This window comes from Sciurus vulgaris (assembly GCF_902686455.1).
Source record: "Sciurus vulgaris genome assembly, chromosome: 9".
In the NCBI taxonomy this organism is placed as follows: Eukaryota; Metazoa; Chordata; class Mammalia; order Rodentia; family Sciuridae; genus Sciurus; species Sciurus vulgaris.
Genome location: NC_136469.1, coordinates 90,736,174 through 90,748,953, shown reverse-complemented (window position 1 = coordinate 90,748,953; position 12,780 = coordinate 90,736,174). Strand labels below are relative to the sequence as shown.

General features: G+C 35.8%; 1 protein-coding gene across 4 annotated transcripts in view; it reads left to right on the top strand.

The window, feature by feature from the left end:
* The first annotated feature begins 201 nt into the window (after positions 1-201).
* Positions 202-12,780, top strand: part of YTHDC1 (YTH N6-methyladenosine RNA binding protein C1) — a 31,346-nt gene continuing 18,767 nt past the window's right edge. For 3 of the 4 annotated variants that reach the window (XM_079154232.1, XM_079154231.1, XM_079154229.1), the window contains exons 1-4: positions 202-602; positions 8,472-8,573; positions 8,889-9,217; positions 9,339-9,765. In XM_079154232.1, coding sequence (XP_079010358.1) covers positions 575-602; positions 8,472-8,573; positions 8,889-9,217; positions 9,339-9,765 — 886 coding nt within the window. In that variant the 5' untranslated portion in view covers positions 202-574. The remainder of the gene's footprint in view (positions 603-8,471; positions 8,574-8,888; positions 9,218-9,338; positions 9,766-12,780) is intronic. The other variant, XM_079154230.1, reaches the window with a different exon arrangement.

The window sequence follows — 12,780 nt, the reverse complement described above, 5'->3', positions numbered from 1 at the left end:
GCATCACTAGGGAGTATGCAGCACAACACCCTGTCGGTAAACAACCTGGCGACTAACATTACTAGTAATAAGGCAGGTTCGGGGACATCCGGGCTGCGGGGGGCGGGGCGACGTGCTGACGCCACGCCACGCTCCCTTACCGTCCTGCCTCTGCGGCCCTGTCCGCACTGTGACGTTTCCAAAGAGGAACGGAGCGTAAACAGCGCAGGGCATTTCGGGAGCGGGATTGTTTCACGCAGGAAGCAGGCTCCATTTTAGCGCCGCCCGCCGTCGCCATCTGTTTCTCTTCCCACCCCCTTACCCCGCCCGTATCTGAGCCCCAACGGGAAGGCTGGGCCTAGGCCGTCGGAGGCTGGAAAAAGGGAAGGGGATAAGGGAGGAAGGAAAGAAGAGGGAAGAAAGGGTGAGTCGAGGAGGGTGAGCGGTAGCGGCCAAGTGCGAAGCACGCAGCTCGTTGGACGGACTGACGGACGGGCTCGTGCGACTGCTGCCGCGGCTGCGGCGCCCGCGTGAGTCGCGTCCCGGCGGCGGTGGCGGTAGCGGCGGCGGCAGCAGCGGAAGCCGGAGGGGAGCAATGGCGGCCGACAGCCGGGAGGAGAAAGGTTAGTGCGGAGAAAGGTGACGGGCGGAGGCGGGGTCGGGAGTGTAGTGCTGGAGCGGTGGTCGTGGTGCCCGGCGGGGTGGGGATTTAGCCCGTCTGGCGCGGTGTTGGTCACCCCCCCACCGAGACACTTGGACTCATTGGCGGAGAACCAGGCCTGCCCTTTCGTCCTCAGTCTCCATATGGCCTAACATTTCATCTCGCACAGGGTTTTTCTTTGATCCAGATTCCGCTCCTGACTTTCCATGTAGCTGTCTTGGGAGTGGCTGAGCGAGGACTTGTTCTGAGTTGCAGGCCCCTGGGCTTATTTCCTGGTAGGATTATGCGGATGTAATGCGTATTTTCAGAACAACGTTTTTGTTAGACCAAATTTCGAAAACCCTTAATGCCACAGTCAACGCTGGTAGTCTGGTTAAATGAGAGTGTTTAAGAGGTACAGGTGGATTGTTAACCTCGAGAAATATCTACAAATAACTTCTGGCTGTTACTGTTAAATAGGAGAAGTGGCAAGAATAGGCCGTTTTGTTCATAGTTTTATTTTTGAAAGCATTATGCTTGAAAATCTAATTATGTGACTCTTAGGCCTTTAAAAAAAAAAAAGCACCCTGGCAGCTATTCTGCTAGAAACGTGCATAGCTCTTCTAGGGAGATTACAACCAGGAGCAAATACTTGCAAGTTACGGAGAGTTGGAGGGACAAAATGGATGAACCAATGTTGGATGAATACCTGTGTGCAGAGTGGTCTAGGTTGGCTACTGCGTTAACATCATTTTCTACCCTCAGATTACCTTGTTAGCCTTGGAACAGTTCTAGGTCATGAAAAAACATCATGGAGTTGCTGCACTGTATTTCTCAGGTCTCTTATGTGTGGCTAGCTATTTTAAGTGGGTTCTAGAATCAGTTTGCATTAGGTCTGTGATCCTCCTAAATTTTTTCTGGTTGCTGGCTCAGGAAAGTCTTTGTTTCAGTGAATGGCTCTGTGCTAAGAATAAGCTTGGGAGGTGGAGTTGATGGGAGTTATGTTTAAGATAATGACCTTGTCCTAAACCAGTTTGTTGATTCGATTATAGCGGTTTGATTTTTATTTTTTCCATCTTGAAATTCCCTGAAGTTTCCCCCTTTCTTGAGAAATTCAGAAGAATGTGAACATGGAGGTATGAATGTTATTGAGTAAAGGAAACTTTTTAAGTGAGATGATGTTAAACAACAAGAATTTCATTCAACATTTGATGGCCAGTGTGTAATTTATGAGCTATATGTATGGGTGGTTTGGTGGTTGTGGTAGACCAGATGAACCAGACACAAAAATGAGTAAAATTGTCTGTTAAGATGAAGATACTTACAGTCATAGTGGAGAGAGTAATGCACAATGAAAAAGAAAAATGATATTGACTTAAAAATTTTACTTTAGAAATGGATTAAGTGATGACGTCACAGTCAGAATAAATGAGAAGTAGTATTATTGAGAAGTAGTAATGTTACCTATCAGTAATACTTGGGATGACTTTCCACCTTTTGGAAAGGATTTTTGCCTGGTGTTTGTATCAGTGTTTTTTTTTTTTGTTTGTTTGTTTTTTTAAACTTAATTTCCATAACTGAACTCTGTTTTTAAGATTCTGATATGTGCTTATATTTACAGTTTAAAACAAAGATTATTTCTGAATAACAAATTTAGCACATACCTATTGGAAGTGACATTTAATTTTTGAAGGGTTCTAATCTACAGCACGTATCACTTGATCATTGTTATGCGCAGAATTATAAAGGATCAGTATTTGACTCTTTCTTAAACAAGGAAAAGTGGGAATAGTACTTTAGTGTCATCAGTTAACTTCTACAAAACATTAGAAATTTTATAAATATTAACCTCGTAAGAATCTTGGTAACACTACAAACTTTGAGTCCCTTAAGATTCCACAAATCATGTAAAATTTGGATTGAAAAATGAGTGTAAGTTGCAGAAATTTGTAGTAATTGTATTATTTTTGGAACAGTTAAGATTATTGTAAAGTCTTGAAATACTGAGCTTTTGTGCATTAGCTATGTAATAAACATTAATTTCTGTAATGCTTCTATGATACTCATACCTAGAAGCTGAATCCTACATAACTGGACAAATTGCCAGTTCCCTGTGATTCCTGTAGTAGTTATTTGTCAAAAAAGTGGATTTGAAAGATGTTGCAATGTTGGTGTTAATCAACGATAAATAAGTTTTTCTGTATTAGGAGAAAATATGCATCTTTTCTTTTACCATAAACATCTTGTTTTATTGCTTATGCTCTTACAGAGTTCTCTGTAAAGAGCATTATAAAAATATGAACCAAAATGTATATGCCCTTACACTTTCTAAAGTAACAAGTGTTCCACATTACTAGACTAGAAGCTCCAAGAGGGCAAGAAGTGTGTTTTTAATGTTTGCCAGGAACCATTTGTGCAGTAATTGTGCCTTCATGCTTAAATATTTGAGTGATTGGACTTCATTAATAAATGACTAGTTAAACCAGTTCAGTAGTGCATACCTGTAATCCCTGTGACCCAGGAGGCTGAGGCAGGAGGATTACAATTCAAGGCCATCCTGGGCAACTTAGAACCAGACCCAATCTCAAAATAAAACTTGGAGAGGGGAAATCTGGGGATGTGGGTGAATGGTAGAGCACCCATGGGTTCAATCTCTGATTCCACAAAGGGAAAAAAAAAAAAAAGGCTAGTTATATGATGCGTGAAATATAAAGCCCAAAGCCAAGAGTTTGTTACAGATATAAACACAAAAGCATGCATATCGAACGTTGTTAAACACACATATATACATACCTGGCCTTCACCATTTAAGTCCTTACAGTTGCCTTTCCAATTCTCTAGTTAGGGCTCCAAAACATCGTACTCTATGTAACTGATACCTGTTTTTATTCCACGTAAAATAGAAGTAACATGGACAATTAAGAATATAATCCTTAAACTTCAGTTGACCTGTTTTGGAAGGTAGAAAATTTGAATGGGATGGAGAATCCAAGTCCACACTTCATTTAGAAGAATGATAGTTTTGAATGACAAAAAGGTATTTGAGAAACAAATGTAAAATGTACTTTGCAAGATAATAAAAGGAGAGGTTCCAGGAAACTTGCTCCATTGCCAAATTCCACTAAAACTATATAAGTAAACTGAAATTAAAAAAAGTAATGTGCTTTGGTGCGTGTGTTGGTAAACAAAATGTGTAGTGTATTTAACCTCTTTAAAATTTCAATCTGTCTAAGCTGCCGCCCCCAACACCCCCATTTTATAACCTATAAGCTTCTATGGTTAGAAAAATGACTTTGTCTCAGATAAAGGTTGATTTTCTTCACTTGAAGTTAAGATTTTTGACTTTTTGGGGCTAGGAATTTCAAGATTAAGCTAAATTTCTGGTATAATGGAGAATGCATTGAGTATGAATTCAGAGTTGAGAGGTTTTGTAGCCTTAGAGGCTACACTACTTTGAAAACGTTCACATATTTACCTAAAACAAAAATCCCACAATTAAGCAACAGAAAATTTAGCCTTTTTACTTTTAACATCATTTCAGCCTTTTAACAAACTAAAAACAATGGTTTTTGTTCTCTTATTTCCTTGTTTTATTTCCTATACCTGGAAACCAATATCTTCATCTCAAGCAGTTTGTGGAATTAGCCAAGATTGAGCTAGCTTGTATCAATAAATATAATGCAGTTCATAAGCATAAGGTACTGTGAATGTAAAATTAAAGCTAGCAGTCTACTTTTTTAAAAAAATTGGAACAACATTTTAATTTGGTTAACTTATTCATTGCACTACTGGGGATTGACCCCAAAGTCACTTTACCACTGAGGTACAACCCTAGTCCTATTTTCAAGGCAGAGCTTAGACTTGTCTCAAACTTAAGGTGCTCTTGTTTCAGCTTGCTGAGTTACTGGGATTAAAGGCATATACCACCTCATCTGATTGAGGCTATATTTAAAAGTCAGGTAATTCTAAATAAAAATGTGGACTTGGTATTACAATTGAAAAATGTGGAAGATGTGACAGTAGATCCACTGGAATAGAATTGTCTGCTTGAGCCTTCCTACACTTTTACAAATTAGTCATTAGCCCCAAAATAACATTTTAGTCAAAAGTGGACCACGTATATGATGATGGGTTCTTAATATTTTATCAGCTAATGATGTTGTACCTTTCTTAGTCTGTGAAGATAGACACTTCTGCCAGCAGTAAGAAAGTGCACCACCCCCCTTTGAACCTGGATAGGCTTTTATAATTACCTCTGTGAATAAAATACTGTTCTAAGTGTTGTTGGGGTCTGCCTGGTCTTTTCTGTATTGGAACACAGACATTTAGATCCTGAAACCACCATGTAAGAGATACCCCTACCCTAAAGCTGCCATAATGAAGTTGCTATGGGGTGAGAAATGCTATCTTAGTGTTTTGAGTCTTCTAGCCCAGACCCTAGCCAGACGTGTGAATGAGCAAGTCTTCTAGGCTCAGTCATCTGACTACAAGCACATGAGAGAGCCCTAGTTGATCCCCAGAACCACGAATAACAGTGAAAAGTGATTGTTACTGTTTTCACCCACCAAGTCTTGGGGTGATAGCTTATGCAGCAGTAATTAGAACATGCATATACTTATTTTGTCAAAGAAAGAATTTGGTTTTGTCTTCTGGACCAGGTTTTACATATCTTATAGCCTGGTCATTATATAATCAAGAGGGACTGGTCAAGTATGTTAGGATCTGATTGTGGAAAGGAAAGGCTATGGGTTGAAAAAGTGCATCAGTAGATTCAAAGAATCGTCCTTTCATTTTCTTAGGTACTAATCTTTTTGTTCTGAAGACTTATTAGAGCTGGAGTTCAGAAATACTACAACTTTGCTAGTGCCTAGCTCTTAAGGGACAGCCCAGATGGAGAAAAGTAACTTAAAATGTGGTAATTTATATCAGGAGTCAGCAAAACTTATTTATAAAGGGCCGAATAGTCTTTGTGAGCAACGGTAGTCTCTGTATTTCATATATGTATGCACATGTATGTATGTATGAGACACAGGATGTGACATGTATGTGTGTGTATCACCTTAAAGAGATAATTTTTTTCTTTCCAAAAAGGATATTCCAGTGATCATTATCGTCTTTTAATAGCTGCAGCTTGTAAGACTATGTGAGAGAATGTGTGTGTGTGTGTGTGTGTGTATTCAAACACCTTAAAAACATGCTTACTACTTGCAGGACATACATAAATATGTCATGGGCCAAATTTGTTCAAGATTTAGTTTGCTAATCTTGTGATAAAACTACACAGGTTATTACTCTAAGAATAACATGGATACAACTATATATGCCATCAAGTGTGGATGCTGCAGATGATTTTTAGTATTTTTTTTTTTTTAGTATCAAATAAATTAAAACGTGTTATAATGTTGGGAATACTGAGTTTTCTGATGTCCTAATTTCAAATTAATTTAGTGCATACTGCCTTTAGATTTTTGCATTTGTGTTTTGTACTTTATATGTTGTTTAAAAGTGCATTTAGTGTTCCTTCATTAAGTGACTGTAGATTTTGGAATCCTGAACTCCAGATTTGCATCCTCTGTACTAAACAGATATATTTGGTCAACTTGAGCTTCTGAGCTCCTTTTTAATCTGCAAAGTAATGAATGATAAAACAATCCTTAATTGCCTCATATGATATGTTTATATGATATATGTGAAAGTACTAAAATGTTCAAGTGACAAGATATTTTATTAAGTTAACATTGGTTAATATTTATTGCACTTAAAAAGTTGGTAGCTGCTTTCTAAAACTATAACCAATTCCTGAATGTGAATTTGTTTAAACTTTTTTAAGCAGTAAACTCTTTTTAAAGGAGAAATATGATTTAGGTATGTTGCTGAAATTTAGCATACTATTTCTTTATTTAGCATATTATATAATTTCATGTGAATGTTTAGGCTTTTGGGGTGATATTTCTAATTGAAATCAATGACTTCATGAAGAGATGTGTACATCACTATAACACTTACTTGTTTTTGATAGTTTTTCAGTTTTTGTCTTACACAAATGTATTTGATTCTGTCAAAACTTGTTGATTCCACTTTACTGATTGGAGAACTTTGAACCAATAATTAGTAAACATCTGCAAAATTTGTATTGCTGCTATCAAACTGTTTAATGTTTTTAATTTTTTACTGTATAGAGCCTAAATTTGGTACTTGCCAATATTCAGATCTTGAGAGAATTTTTTCTTTAATGAAAACACAAATCTAGATGAGAAAAGCTTTTTTGTTTGGTTTATCTTGATTTTCAATGGCATTTAAAAAATAATTGAACAGAAATACAGCTCATAAAATATTCATTTTGGGAAAATAGTGAAGTACAGATTAGTATTTATACCACCCAAAAAATCAGTTGTTATGCTGTTCTAGACATAGTAATTTTCAAATATCCTTAAATAGAAAGTTACCGTTTGCATTTTCTGTGTAACCATGCTTCTCTTCTTATTGCCTGTATTAACTTTTTGAGGTCTCTTCAGTCAAGAATTTCTTTTTTCCTTTAGGGAAATTTGAAAACCATCCAACTTGACTGTAGACTCCATGCTAATCAACTTTACTTTGAGTGGGCTTTGCTTTTTGGCTATAGCCATAAATATACTTATTTTGTCATATCAGTTTTATAACTTTATATGTCCTTTGCCACTGCTTAAATTCGAAAAGATTTTTTTTCCCTCCTGCAAGGTGCTGGGGAATAGAACCCTGGCCCTTGTGCATGCTAGTCAAGCACGCTACATGATGGGCTATATGGTCAGCACCTCGAAAAGATTTTTGATATTGGAATACTTAATGTTAAAACATTTACCATTCTTTAGTGCATTATACTAAAAAAAATCAATTGAAGGTGGCATTTATATATATTTTTAGGATTGATTATGTCTTGTGTGATAGGGTAGGGAGACAAAACTGAGTTCTAAGTTTTCGTAATCATGGATTATCAACATAGTTATATAGTTGTTTTTTCTGAACAAGTGGTACTTTTATAGTCTATACCAGTGTCCTCTAAGCTTATTTGATTGTATAGTACATCAATAGTTTTTTTATCTTTTAACTTTTTAATTTGATATAATTTCAGATAAAAAGAATACCTATAGGAGTATGACAAAGAAATTTTTATAAACTTCAGTAATGTTCTATGAATGTCAATATTTTATTGCATTTTGTTTGTCTCATTCTTTCTGTGTTCCTCCATCCCCCTTTTCTCTCAGAGTATGTGCATGAATATGTGCACACAGGCACACTTTTTTCCTTGCGTGTGTGTTTTCCTAAATGAGTATGTGTTTCCTAAAATTAAGAATTTGCTTAATCATAGTATTATCAGAATTAAAAAGAAACACTGATAATCTGTTCTACAAACTTTATTTAGATTTCATGAAATTTTCCAGTTACTATCAGAGCATGGGCTGTATTCAGTTATGTCTCTTTAATCTCCCTAGATGTATTTGGATGCCCTTTTATTTTGGTTTGTCTGATGTTTCCTCTCATAGTTCAGGTATTGTGTTTTGTATAGGAATGTCATAGAAGTTTTTCTATTCTTAGTGCATCATACCAGAAGGTTCATGATGTTGCTTTGTCCCATTACTGGTAATATTGTTACTTGAACAAGTTGGTGTCTACCTTTTTTTTTTTTTTCCCCATACCTTATGAGATGTATATTCCTAACTTTGTAGACTAGAGCTCTGTACATATATTTTAGGAATTAATATTGTGTTTTGATCTGAAATAAAAGCTCTTTAAGGTTTATGTTCTCATACTTAAGTACTCAAAAATAAATGCTTTATGATAATGATTTTCCCCTAATTTTTAAATTTATTTGCAGATGGAGAACTTAATGTTCTAGATGATATTTTAACTGAAGTACCAGAACAGGATGATGAACTTTATAATCCAGAGAGTGAACAAGATAAAAATGAGAAAAAGGGTATGTGAGATTTCTCTTGTTACTGTTAAAGCACCAGTGTAAGTGAGGAAGTAAAATTTCTTAAGATGATGATGGTACTTTTGTACTTTCTTCGAAGTTAATACCAAAAGTGCATAAGTTATGTTCCATATAACAGAACCTATACCACATAAATGAGTAATCTATATTTTTTAAGTGTACACATTTAGTTCAATAGTTTTCTCTCAGATTAATTCTATCTAGAGTGAAAATGTTTCAGAAGACATTTTAAATCTGTAAGTCTTTGGTGAAATTAATGGAGTACTTTTATATGTCTTTTAAAATTATATTTTAAAGGATCAAAAAGAAAAAGTGACCGGATCGAATCTACTGACACAAAACGACAAAAGCCTTCTGTCCATTCAAGACAATTGATTTCTAAACCCCTAAGCTCATCTGTTAGCAATAACAAAAGAATAGTTAGTACTAAAGGAAAGTCAGTCACAGAGTATAAAAATGAGGAATATCAAAGATCTGAAAGAAACAAGCGTCTAGATGCTGATCGAAAAATTCGTCTATCAAGCAGTACCTCCAGAGAACCTTATAAGAGTCAACCTGAAAAAACTTGTCTACGGAAAAGGGATCCTGAAAGGAGAGGCAAATCTCCTACGCCAGATGGTTCTGAGGTAGTAAATATTATTGCAATTATAAAACAGAAAGCAGTTCCTTTTGAGGGTTTAGAACTGTTTATTCACCTTGGCTTTGTCTGTTATGTGACTGCTGATTCCCTTTTTCTTTAAACATCAGAGAATTGGACTTGAAGTTGATAGACGTGCAAGCCGATCCAGTCAATCTTCTAAGGAAGAAGTGAACTCTGAAGAATATGGCTCTGACCATGAGACCGGCAGCAGTGGTTCTTCTGATGAGCAAGGCAATAACACTGAAAATGAGGAGGAAGGAGTGGAAGAAGATGTAGAGGAAGATGAAGAGGTAGAAGAAGATGCAGAGGAAGATGAGGAGGTGGATGAAGATGGAGAGGAGGAGGAGGAGGAAGAGGAGGAAGAGGAAGAAGAGGAGGAGGAGGAGGAAGAGGAGGAATATGAACAGGATGAGAGAGACCAGAAGGAAGAGGGAAATGATTATGACACTCGAAGTGAGGCCAGTGACTCTGGTTCTGAATCTGTTTCCTTTACAGATGGTTCTGTCAGATCTGGCTCAGGCACAGATGGATCAGGTACACTGTTTTATATGTAAAAAAGTTTTTAAAAAAAATTTTTAAGGACCTGATTGGTTTTGTTCTTGAATGTGTTGAAATTGGAGTATAGATTTTTGAGATTATGGGGGATATAAATAAGATAGTCTTGTAATTTTGTTGTTGTGGTTGTTGTTAATTGTATACCGTTGGGTATTAGCAATACATTTTGAAAAAGAATTACGTATCAGTAAAGGTATTTCTTGACTCCAAACTGATTTTTTTTTTTTTTAATAATTTAGCACAAATCCAATTGTTTCTCTATATGGAAGAATTATTTCAGGTTTTAAGTAGGGTAGGGTTCTTAGGATTTTCATACAGTTGACAACTTGTTTTAATACTGATGTACTTTAAGTATATTTACATGGAAGCTTCCCACTAGGTATTACAGCATTTGCATGGTAGAATGATCCCAGATTTTCATCATGTGACAGCAAAACCAAACTACTTCTTCCTTTTTTCTTTGGGATCACAAACTTACCTTTCATTTCTATACCTCTAAGTTGACAGAGAGAGGGGTTTTTAGAGGGCCAATGTGTCAAGGTTTTAAGATGGGAAAAAATAAAATTAAATTCTTGTGAAAAGATTGGATAAGTCATTTTGTATCATACTTCCTTTACTTCTATTTGATCCATGGTACGAAAATGTCGTCTAGTTGGTAGTTGAAATCACTAAGCTGAGGGGACCCTTTCTTGGGGGGAAATTATAAAAATTCTTTTTTGAAAAATATTTCATTGTAGAATTTTACCATTGGTAGTACATTATTAATAAATTATACTTGATACATATAAATGTTAGAGCAGATGGCCAGCTAAAAGGTTTTTCAGCTTTTATTCACTTTGTGTTCTGTGTTTTAGAGTTTAGACTTATTTTTTAAGGGGTTAAAAAGTTTAACCAAATGAGGTGAATAGTTGAATTTGATATAAAAATTTCTGAATCTCTCTTCCTATCATGCTTTTTGCAAACTAATGGAATATATATATGTATTATAATTCTTAATGGATAGGGAATAAAAGAATACATCAGTTATATGGATGAATGTTCTATTATTGTCGTGGGTGTGTTCTCTATCATGCATGGAGGTAGAGAATATTCTTCTCTTTGTTCCTTTTCTTGCTTTTTGCTTACTCGTATGCTAATACTGGGGATTGAACCCAGGAGAGCTTTACCACTGAAATATATCACCAGCCCTTTTTATTTTTATTTTGAGACAAATTCTGGCTAAGTTACTGAGTGTGTTCTCTAACTTTGAATCCTACTTTCTTAGCTTCTGGAGTCATTGGGATTATAGGCATGCACCACTGTGCCTGACTGAGAATATTTCCTAAACTTCTTTTTGCCATCTCTATTAGGAACATATTTCTCATTCTTGAATGCTGGCATTAAAGTCAAATAAAGTGAACTTATTTAAATGGGTAGGATCTGAAATAATTTAAATGAGCTTCAAGATAAGCCATTCAATATGAAGACATTTGATGATACTTTTCAAATTGAATGGTAGTCTATATAATTTTTATAATAAGTGTCTATTAAAATTCGATTAAAAGAAATGTACTGTTTTAAAAGAGATACCTGGATGGATATGGTGGTGTACACCTGTTATCCTAGCAGTTTGGGATACTGAGGCAGTAGGATTACAAATCCAAGACCAACTTCAGCAAGGCCCTTAGTAACTTAGTGAAAACCTGTCTCAAAATAAAAAGGACTGGAAATGTAACTCACTGGTAAAGCGCCTTTGTTCAGTCCCTAGCACCCCACCCCGCTGCCCCACAAGAAACATGGAATCCTTACTTTCCTTATTGGAAAGTTTTTCTTAGGAAATTTCTTATGTTGAACCTGTTTTAGATACTATATAAATTGCATGCGCTTACTTTTCTTAACAGTATTTCTTTATAATACATGCAAAAAATGTATGGATTTGTAACTCCTTGATTGGGAGATGTCAGTTTTTAAGAAATAAAAGGGATCATAATTTACTTGTAGTTACCATAACACTTCTAGACTCCAGTTACTTTATTTCCTCAGAATTTTTAGTAATTTACAAAGGCTACACACTGGTTGATAACTTTTTTTAGATGAACATCTTTGTTCTTTTGATCTGAGAATAATAATTGAGGGACAGGCCCATACACTTAAGTTACTTATGCAAAAAAGATGAAAATTCTTTGGAGATTTCTCATGCCACATTTAACAGTGTAAATACAGTCGGACAGGATTTTCTGTTATTTGTTCCGCATTATCTCAGTAAGAGATTTTTTTAGTACTTTGAACTATAAGGCATTCTTTTTAAACATCAACAAGAGATACTTCCCTCAAGTTTTATCAATTCCTGATGCTTAGAATCTTAGAAGGAAATAGCCAAGAAGAAACAATTGAAACAAACATCACAACTTTTTAAAGAAATAATTTTTAAAAACCCCTAAGCTAGCTAAACCTATGACCCCCCCCCTTTTAAGAATAGAGTAAAAGTATCTTTTTCATTTACTCAGTAAGAATAGAGCTCAGAGCTTATAATCTCATGTTTGAAGACATTGAGTCTAAGTGTTTTGCTGCTCAGGAACTGTTGGGCCCTGGTCAAGTAAGTTGAGGTTTCCTCATCTGTAAATGAGAGTATCTCATGAGTTTGCTCTGAGGATTAAAGGAGGTAATACATTTAAAACTTCTGAAGTAGTTAGCTGTTATTATATAGTAGGATACTGTGTGTGTGATCGCCAATTGTTCTTTTTCAGCTTTCCATTGTTTTTATAAAAATAGTGTGTGCATTTTCTCTCTTCATACCCTTTATCTCCCAACTGAAGAGTTAAGGAGCTTATTATGATATGATTAAAATGACAAGAGACAGAAGAACTTAATTCTAAGACTTCTTATAAAGTTCCAGATAAGCTTGAAATGGTTCTTATATGATGGGTTATGCACACTTTTCTGTCCACTGAAGATTCTTGCTTTTCCTATAGTAATACATAGATTGTGTTACTATCATTAATATTTTAGGCATAG